Source organism: Caloenas nicobarica, chromosome 7 (assembly GCF_036013445.1).
Source record: "Caloenas nicobarica isolate bCalNic1 chromosome 7, bCalNic1.hap1, whole genome shotgun sequence".
Lineage (NCBI taxonomy): Eukaryota > Metazoa > Chordata > Aves > Columbiformes > Columbidae > Caloenas > Caloenas nicobarica.
Window position 1 is genome coordinate 9,004,929 of NC_088251.1, and position 13,218 is coordinate 9,018,146.

The 13,218-nt window shown below is 43.9% G+C and overlaps 1 protein-coding gene across 1 annotated transcript in view; it reads left to right on the forward strand.

Moving 5' to 3' along the window:
- Positions 1-7,738, forward strand: part of ABLIM1 (actin binding LIM protein 1) — a 217,201-nt gene extending 209,463 nt beyond the window's left edge. Inside the window, exon 29 of the mRNA XM_065639530.1 lies at positions 684-7,738. Coding sequence (XP_065495602.1) covers positions 684-797 — 114 coding nt within the window. The 3' untranslated portion in view covers positions 798-7,738. The remainder of the gene's footprint in view (positions 1-683) is intronic.
- The last annotated feature ends 5,480 nt before the right edge of the window (positions 7,739-13,218 follow it).

Genomic DNA, 13,218 nt, shown 5'->3' on the forward strand with positions numbered 1-13,218 from the left:
GTTTAAGTAACCATTTATGCACATTTTTAGACTAGTAGATATGCAATTGATAATTAGAATTCAATGTTGTATTACATTAGTGCCACAGGTAGACACTTTCCCCATTCAGTGCACTCTAAAGCAGCTGATCGAGAAGTAACCTGTGCACAGGACAGCACCTAAAAATGTTTCACTGGCAGTAGGGAAATGTGCTGGACGGTTCGTCTGGCCAGGCATCATCTCAGAACTTCAAATGTAGCATGTCAACCTGCAGCCTTTCTGCAAAGCTCTCCTGCAACCCAGAGTCTGTTTGAACTCTCGTATGTGAGCGAGGGGACAAGCTGCAGCCTGGGACAGGGTGTGCGGGAGCTGGCTTTGTTCCCTGTTCTGTCACTGCTTGTTGGGTGACTTCAGATAAATCATTCTTGTCTCTTGCTTATTCAGCAACTGAAATAGTTCTCCTGATTTCCTTTGTAAACTTCTCAGACTTAACAAGTTGCAAAATGTTATTGATTCATTGACCACCCGAGTTGATGAGGAGTCAAATCAGTGTATTGCCAAAGCATTTTTATTTCTTGCAGTGGTTCTTACAGAGTGACATGAAATACCTAAGGCACTCGGCACTCCTATCTCCTGTTGTGTCTCTTTGGCTTTGACTGACCATTGCCTTTTCTCCTTTTTTTTTTTTTTTTTTTTTTTTAAAGCGTCACTTAGCACCTGAAGTTTTTCAAGAAATATTTGGCATGACGATACAGGAGTTTGACAAGTTACCTCTCTGGAGACGCAACGACATGAAGAAAAAAGCAAAACTCTTTTAATCTCCCTTTAAACAAACCGACAAAAAATGATGCACAGGATATTGTATCATACAGTCCAAACTATTTGGAAGCAACTACTTATCCACCAAAAAGGGAAAATCGCATAGTGGCACCTCTGTACAGAGCAATTGAACAAGATGAACATGTGCTCTCCTGGAACACAAGGAGAAAATATCTGGGCTCAGAAACAACAGTGATAGTTTTCAGAGGTGTCAGCCTGTGACATGATATTATACAAGATAGGAAACTGTTCTCTTCTTCTCCCTCAATGATATTCCCTTTACTTCTCTCCACAATATGATGGACTTTATTGCTAGAGCCAGGAAGTGCCCTTAGGATGCCTTTTAGACTAAAGTAGTTGTAACCACTCAAAAAACTGGAAAAGAATATATATATATAAAAAAATATATATATATGTATGTGTGTGCGCACATGTATTTATATCTATCCATCTATCTGTGTGTGTATGTGTATATATGTGTATATATATGGAGAAGGAAGATTGGTAATGCTCTGTAGCGAAGGAGAAGCCCTTTGTAACGTATCCACGTGGTCACATTAAGTCTTTCACACAACTGTTTCTTAACTGTCACTCTTTTGAAAAGGCATCTTCTTCATGTGACACAATCTGCAAACGTGGGCACCCTGCTCACGTTCAGTGCATACCAGTTGAATTTCTGGAAAATGGACTCCTTGAACTTGTATATATTTGCTAGGATATAGTAAGTGAATTGCTGTGTCTGTTGTCAGTCTTCCCTCTTCCACACTTTCTGCTTGAATTAATAAGGCTGGAGCTTAACCAGTCATTTGAATAATTTAATATCACTTAAGTAATGGGAATAATGGAGAAGAGTCAGTTTTCTTGTAATTTAGTCCAGGAGATGAGTGGATGGGAGTGGGAGTGACAGAGTGAGAAAATGCTTTTTTTAAGTGTGCCCTGGTTCGCACCCAGAGATTTCAGAACAGCCTCCCTGCTGGTGATTACTAGTACAGCTCGTCAGACTGCAGTGGGGTTGTTGGATTTACATCAGCAGGGAAGATGGTTCTCTGCAAGCTAACACACAAGTTCATCCCTCTGTGGGAGGAATGTTCATGAATTAAAAGGTACCATCGAGGTGCCATGCTCTGCCAATAGAGGCTTTTTGATTAAATTGCAGTTGCTGTTGTCAATATGGCACAGTGCATGGGGCCAAGCACTCTTTTTAGTTAATGTAGTTTTTCGCTCGTGCTTGGAAAAGAGGGCACAGACTTTTTTTTTTTTTCCTCTCTTGAAGCCTCAAAGCTCCAGCCTTGGTTATTTTTATTTCCCTTTGTGCCTGACTTGGTTTGTGAAGGCAGAGTAATCATGCAAGACAGTTTCTGAGCTGCATTGAACTCCTTATTGCTTTCAATCTTCTTCCAATATGCTGCAGCTTAAAAAACTGCCTGTATATACCTTAACTGCTTCTGGGCAAGTCCTATACAGAGGAGGACATGAGCACCAAAGTCACTGAACGAATGCATTGTGGCTGCAAGGTCAGCTTTTTCTCTTCTTGGTGCTTAACTGCCAATGCGTGCTGCACTAATGAGCCTGTCTCCTCATATGGGAGAGGGGCGTTTAGGTTCTGTGTCCGTCAAAGAATATCAAGGTTTCATTTTTAATGCAGAAGCTTTTGGCACTGGAGACATCAGAACCTTTGTATTTTCTGTGAAATGTGACATTGGTGTAAAAGTCGGAAAGTCGGGAAGGGGAAACAATCCTGGGTAGTTGTGAGATTCAGTATCACTGTGTTGAGTTCTCTATTATCACCAGATGGCATTTCACCATGAAATGTGCAGGACAGCCCAAATCCTGCCGCCTCTTTGCTGGTTCAGGAAGTCCTGTTGCAACAGGTCACTGTGGTTCCTTTGATAAAATCTGAGGTGAGGATACAATATGAGTCAGTATGAGAGACAGATACAAGGGATCAGCAGCTGCTCCACGTCCCCAGAGCGAAGGGGAGGGTGAGTCGGTGGCACAAGCTGGAGAATGTGCTGCAGATCTGGCACCACAGTCCCCACTGAACACAAGTCCTTGGTGACACTGTGACACACACAATTGAGAGTGAACTCTCTGGACTTACTGAGATTGCAGCAAGGATCAATTCAACATCTTTTACTTTATTTTTCAGAACAAGCATCTGAAAGGATTCTAGAGAAATGCTGAGAAGTAAACGGGAGTTTTAGGGGCACTGGCAGTTTGAGATGCATTTTTGGGTGACTGCTGAAACCAAATCCATACGATGAAAGAACAGCAATGTTTCACACTCGCAGGCTTTGGGAATGCTGGAGTCTCAGAAATTCAGGGTTTGTCACTTGCAAGGTGCAGCTTAACTTCGAGGTGAACATTGAAGTTTTTATGCATTCAAAGTATTAAAATTCTTCAACTTTTGCCAGCCTACATCCTATAAACAATACTGTGCTGCTGCCTCTCAAACATAGTGAGCATTAAGGGTCTTTTAGCCCAAGTCACCTTGACAGTAAACCTTCTTGATCCGATGACTTGCGCTCTCAAGGATCTGAGCTGCCAGTCTGCATTTTTCTGTCCCCATTTCTAGATTACTGTTGAACTTCTCAAACATAGATGAATACACTACCCAGTCTATTAAAAAGTGACTAAGGCAGGTTGTTTTCTCTCTTTTCCTTCCTCTCAAGAAAAAAAAGAATGACAGGGTAATTTGTATCTGCCTCATCAACTTGGAATTTAAAGCTGCAATTGCAGCTTGGGAAGGAGTGAAGAGAAGCCCAGCTTAGATGCTGCAGAAATAATTACTTTCTAACTGGATTTTTGGGCCTGTGCTGGTTCACATCTTGCTGGAGTGGAGTACAATCAGTCAGTTCACAGCCCTCCGCTTTATTTTTAATAGTGCTTTATTTCTGATTGAGAACCTGAGAGGTTTTCTAAGCTTTAATTTTCATGTCTATAGTTAATTCCCCTTAAATGTCCCAACCACCTACATGTACACACACCCCAAGAGATGGTGTGTCCATAAAAACAGTGCTGCAGCCAGCTGTGGGGTGTTGTGTGTTTTCTGCAGTGGCCTGTTAGCGATTCTCACTGCAACATTTTCTGTTCTTTCATCTGGTCTTCCCACCTAATAAAAACAGAAATGTAGCCCCAGGGAAGATTTTCTTTGTAAGCAGTGAAACATTTTCCTTTTATCAATTGAGTAGAATTTTCTTGGGCAGTTCTTTGTAATTCCCCTCTTCAGCATTCCCTTGAGATATGTCATGGGTTGGACTAGATCATCTCTAAAGGTCCCTTCCAACCGAAACCATTCTATAATTCTATGCATATGCCTTAAGTATAATAGATACTAACGTTCTTCTAGCTCCTGCAAGCATTTGAGCTTCTGATAAAATCCCATCCAACTCAGAACTCAGTGCTCTCGAAAGAATGTCATTGCCAAGAGGACTGAAAACTGATTGCTTTTGTCTTGTTTTTTTCCCCTTTTCTTCTTTAGGAGTGTCACAAGAGCAAACACCTGTCAAACCATTCATTTGGGGTGTCATTGCAAAATAACCACACGTGTGCAAAATGGGATTATGTGCACATGCAGGTTCTCAGTCACAGGTGCACGTGTAGCACACGCCCCCCCTGTTTGGAGTTGAGATACAATGTGAGTACTCAACCTGGAATTTGCAAACAATGCATAGTGTTGAACAGACAGTGGTCATTAAGTTATGAAGATTGTCACAAATGTGCTTGTGTCTGTGGGGCTTGTGGATAACCAGTTCTGTGATAAATTGAGTGTGCAAAAGGCAGGGTCTGTTTCTCACATGGAAGTGACAGGTTGGCCACAGGTAATATCATTGAAAAGGCCTCCTCAGGTGTATATGAGCATTTGCAGCACGCATCCCTAGCAGTGCTCAGATGGGTGATACGCTGTGCAGTAGTCTTCATATTAACAGGGAATCCAGAGATCTGACTTAGTGGGTTTTATGCCCCTTCCAGATACTGGTCTGATAATTTCCATGAGAACAAGTAGAGAACTGTTCAGTGTTACAGTGGGAACAGCTGGCCATACCCTCTATACCGGTGCCTTAACTCAGTGTAAGCTCCAGCCTACTGTGGGTCAGAAGTTAAAATAAATATGTTGAATTGAATGTGTTGTTCATCATCTCTGAAGATAGTAGAATTAAGGCAGCTTGAAGAGCAGATTTGGAAATCACTAAACTGTTCACTATTTCTCAGTGAAGCAATGTGATCTATTGTGGCCCCAGTTTAGGAACCTGAATGTAGCATCTCAACTGCCAGTGTCCTGTCCCAAACCTGTTAAACTTTCTGTACAACTGGAAAAGTAAGTTCTTGTGGAGTTTGCTCACAGAATTGCTTTTTTTTTTTCTTTGTTTGTTATTATCTCATGCTGGTGTCGTTTAAGACAGATTTTAGTGGCATCTCAGAAACACACTTGTTTTCAGTTTCATTAGTAGCCTTTCACTAAATATGGCTTGTGATGCATTGTGGACATAGCTGCAGTGTGCTGTGAAAGGTTAGACTAGAAAAACAATACGTTTCTTATTGGCTGCATGTGGGACAAGGTAGTTCTGTGGCTCCAGTGGTGCTTTTACTTCTGTCAAGACAGGTGTTGTCTCTCTTCGCAAAGCCCTGTAGTCCTCCGTCTGTGGGCACAGCACTGATGCTGCCCTTTCCCCGTTGCAATTTGGAAATCCTTTCTCAGCCATGCAGTTCAGATGTCCTGCTGTTCAGGGGATGTCACTAGGATTCTCTTTTGTAAAAGATCGTTATGCTGAAATTAGACATATTTTTAAGTGGAAACCCTTCCTGCAAGCCATGGTCCTCCTCGTGTATTTATGCTGTGTAAGGTTATATTGATGGATGGAGAAGGGTTCGGTTCTGGGAAGGAGGAGGGCTGGTGTAAGCTTGATTTCTCCAAAGTTTGCCAGGGTAGTGTTTAGCAGACTTAGAAGAAAACACAAGCATGAGCCTGTAGTACCTATTTCAGACTGTGGGGAAGTCAAGTTTGGAGCTCATATAGATTATGAGCATCTATGCTGAAATAAATTATATGAAGATATTACAGGAAGGGATAGAAAAATTAACCCTTAAAACAGTAAGACTATGAACATCCTTTAAATTCAGCGTGGAACCACTTATCTTGGTACCTCCTGTCTTAGGAGGAGATCTCGGCATATTTGGAAATATCCTTGTAGAGAAGACCAAATGGAAACCAGCCTTTCTCCCACTCATTCACTGCTTGCCTTTGGAATTTATTTGTGGAGGAGGATGTCCGCATCCTGTGAGTTACCTATGGCAGTAAAAAATACCGGTCAGTGCTAATGATGATGCAATAAAACATGTGCAGGAAATAAGAAAATCAGCTAATCTGTCCTGAAATGCCCGTGGTCTTTCCATGTCAGAGAGATGCTTGGGGCTTGACTCCAGACCTCCCTTTCCCATTCGGTTAGCCCCAGGTCGTGGTTCAGTTTGTGCCCCGTCAAACTTTTTGGCCCTGTCAACACACCTGCTGGAGTCCAGCATAGTCTTCAGGGTAGACCAGCAAGGGCTGGTCTCAGCAAGATGTGGTATGTTTTTACCCCATTGCTATGTCATGAGGAGCTAGAGAGAGCTACTGAGCACTGTGATCGTAGTACAATGCGCCTTTTCTCTTTTAATGTGAAAACACCCTTATTGCTGTGGGTTGCAGGACTGCTCTGGCTGGTGAGTTTTTGCCTTGTGATTCCTCCCACACACCTTTTTTTGTGCTTAAGAAAATAAGAAACAGTGAAGAAAATCTATCACGATGCAAAGATACAGACTTTTTAGTCAAACAACTCTGCTGGCAGGAGCAATGTGTTGCCCGCATTTGGCAGGGAGAGAATATTATTAATTTTAATGTAAGCATCAGTGCAGGAAGTGGGAATGTAATTGCCATTAATGTTGTTTGCCTGTATGCAAAATGAATTATTTGTTGCCCAAAGGCCTTCTAACAGGGAAATAGATTTCTGTTAATGATTTGCTAAAAAATGCTTGTCCGTGTGAAGAGGCAATACTCCCACGTGCATTGCGGTCTTTCTTTTGAGGTAAAGAGATGACTGAAGGCAAACAGGATCACCAGAGTTAATACCAGTGTTGCTCCCAGGACTTGCAAAGCTGAGGCCTGCAGGACCTCGCTCCTAGGCTTTAGGCAGTGAAGCATTTCAGGCAGCAGAAGCAGCTATGGGAATCCCAGCGGTGCCTTACCAGGCTGAGTCTCTAGCTCCCTCAGGTGCTTTGACAGGTCCCCCTGGACACTGGCCTGGGCTTTTGTCACTGAACAGCTTTCAGAAAGCGTTTCCCACCCCCAGATGCACAACCGCTGAAGTCAGTGGAGCCTCTCGCTGACATCTGCACACTCTGGAACAGGCTCTTTCTTGTCTGGCGAGACCAGGGAAGTCCTTTACTGCCGTGTCCACTTGCAGCAGCGAGCTCGGCGCGTCGTTACTGCATCAGTCCTGGCCCAGCAGCGTGGCTTGGTCCTTGCTGACAACTCTTCCTATGAGGGGGCCTTACAGCTGGGGGCTTTTTTTTTTTTTTAAGCTTGGGAAACTGAAACTAATTTTTCAAAGGCATACTTTCCTTTAAATCAGTAGGTTTTGGCAATAGAATTTTTTATTATTTTATTTTTCTTTTCTCCTCCCTCTACATGTTTCAAACCAGCGTTTTGGGGAGGTGTCCCTGTGTTTTTCATTCATCTGTGAGACAGCTCTCTTTCCGAGTCTCTGTAAAAGTGAATCAATGTCTTGTCTGTACAGTAAGTCTGCTTGTATGCATAATGAAAAGTTGAGCTGGGTTGCCGTTCTATACAATTAGTCTTTCCACTGTCATACTGCAAACAGCACATATTGCACTCCTGTGCCACTGTAATCTGCATCACTGTTGTACTCAAGTCAATGAATAAAGTTTGGAGCTTTATTCTTAATCACTGGATTAATGTTGTCTCTTCTTTTTTTTTCCATCTTGCAGAGTTGTATCAAAGTGCTCTTACAAAACAGGATGAGAGAGGGAGAGGTGAGGCATGAATGACCAGAGCAAGACAGAGGAACAGTTGCACAGCTTCAGTGAAATAATGGCAAAAGGTTTGAAAATAGACACAAGGCTCCCTGTAACTAAGTCACTAGAAACAGGTATTCATAGTAACCACAAAGAAGTGTTAGTTTTGTGTGGTCAGTTTGTGGTTTAAAAGGACCTGAGATATCAGTGAGGTCAACTCGGTCTTGCTGTTACAACAGCTTCACAGTCTAAATGGTTTCCTTTCTTTATCCTTACAAGTTCAGCTAAAATTTTAGACCCTGACTTGAAAAGATATTTATGTGTCTTTGTATTTAAAGTTAGGTGTTTGCTTAATTACCTGGAGTTACAGCTGCGCAGCTGTGGTCTGGGTGTAGAAGACAGGGGACGATGCCACTCAAGGCAATAGGGCTATAAAACACCTCAGAATGTGCAGAACACCCAGGTCTCCAGCAGGCCATAGTAGCAGCAGAATTAAGCAAACTATACCTCAGAGGAATCTGTAGCAATTCCTCTCATTGCTTCAGGAGAAAGACTTATCAAGGGACATCACTCGTTATTGCATGTGGATATCCACTGGAAAAGAAGCCACTCACAGCTCTCTAGGTGACCTGCCAAACGTCTTCACTGAGTTAATTTGAACTTCCTGCAGTTACAGGACCTGGAGCGACCAGAGCTGGAGCCTCATTAGGATTGGCCTCTGGGCTTGTTTAGTGAAGGGGGGTGGGTGTGGTGTGGTGATGTTACTATTTGAAGTGGAACCACGGGGGGATCAATCCTAAAAAAAGCCCAAAGCGGGTGGGGAAGAATCCTCCTTCAGGCCATTATCACCTGAGCTGCAGCCCTGTGTTTAGGGGCAGGAGCGATGCAGCACGTGTTCTGCACAGCGTCCTTGAGCCTACAGAAAGCCCCTGCAGCACCCAGATCTGTGCCCTGCAGAGAACGTGTTCCACATCTCTTCCACTCCTCAGCCCTTTGAGACTCATCCCTGCCCTTGCCCTACCTTGATACTCTACACAGGTTCTCTTACAATGAAGGCAGAGGTTCCCTCAGTGTTTTACTCTGATGTACTGTGTTGGGTATTTTTAATGACTGAGTCTCAGATGAGGTGGGGGCTCAGGTTCCTGCTTGGAGAGCAAGAGGTGGGGAATTCAACACCACCAGTAAGTTAGCCTTTAGCAAAGTTCATATCTGCCCCGTTCACTTCCAAGGCCATGCCTGGATTTTTGTTGTGTCGTATTTGTGCCGGAACTTGTGCAAGAGAAACTGTTCTCTGGACAAATCCATCACAGTGACCTGGTGGCAGTTAGATGCTGCTTTTCTTTGGATGGCTTACTCCAGAGATTGCATTTTTACTATAGGTTGGACAAAATCAAATACAAAATCAGAAAATCAGATTCATTTATTACAAGTGCTGGAAATTTGACTCAGTGAAGGGCAGAAGCACCACTTCAGCAAAGTAAAACTGTGTAAACATGGGGGATTTGTTGTCTATATTGCTGCAATGCCTAATTGGAATAGCTCTAATCCTGAACTCAACGATTTGTACATATGGGGTGGAGATGACCCTTGCTTTGAACATTTAATGGGCTAATTTTCCACAGCAATGTAGGCCCATGGACTTCAGCAGATTGGCGCATGTGTACCAGTATCCCTTGTTTTTCTGTTTCCTCCAGGTTTATAGACATTTCCTGCCCGGCCACTTCACAGCCCTCAGAGCTGTCAGACCAGGTATGAATGAGGGCATAATAACCCATTTTCTATCTTTTTTTTTTTTTTTTTAGGACCAGCACTGAGAAACCTCAGGTTTTTTAGGAAACCATAGCCTCTTGTGAGCAAAACTCAGCTGACAGCACCTGGTGCTGTGCAGGCCACCGATGGGAAGTGCGGGGCAAACCTGAGCCAGAGAAGAGTTAGGAAGACACACAGGACATTTTGAAATGTCTGCTTCTTTGTCTGAAAGGCAAACATAGAGTCTAAGAGAGACTTTTCAAAAAAGTTTTGCGCTGCTTGTTTTGCTTTCCACTGGACAACCAGACGTCAGGGAGATGTTTCCTCACTGCTCTGCAGGGCAGGACCCGACTCCCCGCGTGCAGCCCCCAAGTGCTTCCATGGTAGGTGCTCTCTGGGCATCTGTCTCCTATAGCCTCCCAGGGCATCTCCACTCGGTTAGGGACTAAGGAAGGTCTGCACATGGAGAAGTTCCCACAGCGTTCCCCAGCCCAGAGCAGTTGGAAATATCATCGCTATGAATCTTCTCCTGCGCATAGAGCAAATTCACAAGCATCCGTTCCAGCCATCCGCTCCGCAGTGTGACAGTGCCAGCCAGCCTAAGCACATTTTTAATTTCCCTGCAGTTAAATACACAAGCCCAGTGAAATCTAAGTCCAGGGTTTCTTTTATTTTTTAATTGTCAGACCATTTTTCCCTGCTCCCCTCCTCCCCACAAATAATGTGAGGTTTATGACCCCTGAGTAATGACTGTGGAATGCACTGCATCCTACAGCCATAGCAAGGCATCTGGCAATGGGAATCTTCACAGTATGTCAAAAATACACAGATAATACCACTGTAAATAGCTCAGATCAAAACAAGTCAAATGTCAATGTTAATTTGCTGTCAAGTTTATAGCCCAAGACCACTTCCTCCTGCAAAAAGAGAAACTCAGTTCCTAAGTGTGACTTGCTCTACTGTCAGAAGCAGCTTGTTCCTCACCAAAAATCTCCCCAAACTCTGAATGAACAAGAGTGGTTTTTTTCCCCTTGCCTTTTTATTTTTTCTGTAGCTTTTGTGCCTGTCTGCTGCTGAGGCTGAGGCTGGGAAATGAAACTTTGGTTTTGCCTGCCATTTTTCTATTGTAAAAAAGGACCCTTGGGAGAGATATTTACTGTTTTCTATGGCTCAGTCAGAGGGCGAGAGAGGAGAGTTGTTCCAGGAGTTCCCATTACAAAGCATTTTTTCACATAGGCTCACTTTTATTTTTTAAGGACTGGGAGATTAAAGAGCCGGCAGCACTGGAGCAGGAAGTTTGCTGTACGTCCAAAGGTCAGGTGGGTCTCAGACAGCCACTGGTTCCAGCTCTCTTTTATATACACACTGCAGATTAAAATGTACATCCCGGGCTGGATGTAGTCTTGGTAGTGATGGGGGCCCAAGGGTTCTGGGAGGGAAAGGAAGAGAAGGGGAGCAGGAAAACGACACAGCGCGGGCTCTCCTCAGGCTGTGATTTCAGAAGACAAAGCACTGGGCGGCTGTTCAGCAAGCTTAAGGTATTCCCACGCCCCCACAGCTTTTTCCTGCCATCAGATATGTCAGCATGACTGCTTGTGAGGTCGCTCACAGTGACATTCGGGAACTGATCCTGCCTAAGAAAACATTTTTTACTTTTTATTTTGTTGCATAGAGTTGGGGTTTTTTTGTTGTTCTTGGTTTTTTTCTTCGTCTTCTTTTGAAATGGAGTCAGTTCCCTGCTTTGATTTAAGCAGTGGCCTCACAAAGCAGTTGTGCTGGCATGAAAATTGGAGTGGGCACAAGTGGATGATGGAGTCTGAAGAAAGAGTTAGAGCAGAACACATTAAACTGCTAGGGGTTTTGCACACTTTCTGTCATGAAATCACAGTCTCGAGTCCATGGCAGAGGGGGTAGGTGGTGGCCTTCCTGTAGTTCCTTCAAGCCCAGCAGTACCATCACACCTAAGCAGTCAGTTAGGAAGGGTATAATTGTATGGGTGTTGGAGTGGAGGGAGAAAAGAGTTGAGCTCCCAAGACCTGTCCAGTCTGTGCTAGATTGGTGTCCAGAACCAAAGACAGGGGAGAGCCTCTGCTAGACACTTGTGCCTTGGTGTCTTTGCTAAAATTGGGGCAATATTCTTTGGACATAAATCTGGAGAAGACAAGTCTCCGCAGAGAAGAGCCCTTCTTAGTGAAATTCCCAGTCTTCATAGTTGGCAAGAGTAAGGGGCTGGATGTAAATTAATAGTGTCTCCCTGGGCAGCCCAAGGAAGGAACATCAAAAGGCAAGTCAGGTCTGAAAGGAGCAGACTGACTTGGAGGTTGACTTTGCTGTTGGAGGTCTCCACTCTTGGGAGTAAATCCATTATCTATTTCCCACGATTTGGGCTATCCCAGCCCCCACAGCACCAGGTACTGGAGAGTCGATGGTAGAACCAACCCTCTCTTCAGGACTAGCCCAGTAAGGCTGCCAGAGGGAAACAGTGCTCCTCCTTGGCTGAGTCTTCTGGACTTGGGTTAGATGCTGCAGAGAAAACAAAATGCAGCTTAGCCCATACAAGGAATTCATTGATCTGAGGTCTTTATGTGACAATAAGTGTTTGCGGTGAAACAGAAGGCAAGCTAATAATCGGAACAGGTTTTACAATGAATGAACTGCTGCTAGAGAAATGCCTACTTTACAGCCTTGATACCATGCTGGATGTTAAATGACTGCCAGGAGCAAACTCTGTGGTATCTCAGTTAGCTCTTACCCTAATTATCGTTTACAGAGGAGTCCCAGCTAGATGAATGAGAACTGCAATATGAAGGACTTAAGTAAGATTTATTGATGTGACTACATAAATAATTCCCCTTGAAATGGTCCATTTAGAAGCACAGATATTGTGAGAGAAGAAAAGCCAGTGATTGATATTTTGAATCATTTAAAAGTGTGTTTTATTTGCATGTTTTGGCTTTTGCTTTTCGTTCTACCTGCCCCCTTTCCAGAAAAAAAAAAAAAGAGGGTTTAGTCCTCTTACTGGCCAGGTTTGTGAAACAATAGTAGATAATTGAAAATAAACTTCTGCTGAGGCCAATAAACATCTAAATCAGGGGTGTCAAACTCATAAATAAATAGCTACTCCTACATTTGTACAGTCCTAAAATTACATTCGGCCCTTTGAAGGCAACCACGAAGCTGATGTGTCCCTCCATGAAAATGAGTTTGACAGCCCTGATCTAAATGGTCTGCCGTGGTGCTCAGGCAGCCCCAAGCACGCCGTTTCGGTGCTCCGATGTTGCTCTGAGCTCTTGGCAGTCAAGGTTTGGTTTTTCCATAACTAATTGTTCAGCTTCCTGAAAAGCACATTTGTGCTCTTTCTCCCTTGGGAGCAATCCCAGCAGAGGACCCTCCAGAGAATTTTCCTGTGTTCTGCCAGCTCGAGTCATGACGGAGTTACCAACAGACAGATCAGCCATCTGAGCAGGGGAAAAGCTAGCTGAAAAGCTGGCCCTGTGAGGAAAAAATGAGTAGCTTTTAGTCCTATCAGCAAGCCCATCGGCCTCGACATGCAGCCAGCCTGTCGCTAGTGCTGACATACGGGAAGGGGTGAGGGAAGTCACTGCCATTCAGTGGCAGCATGTTTTTAAATAACTTGAGAACACCTCTAGCAGTGCGAGT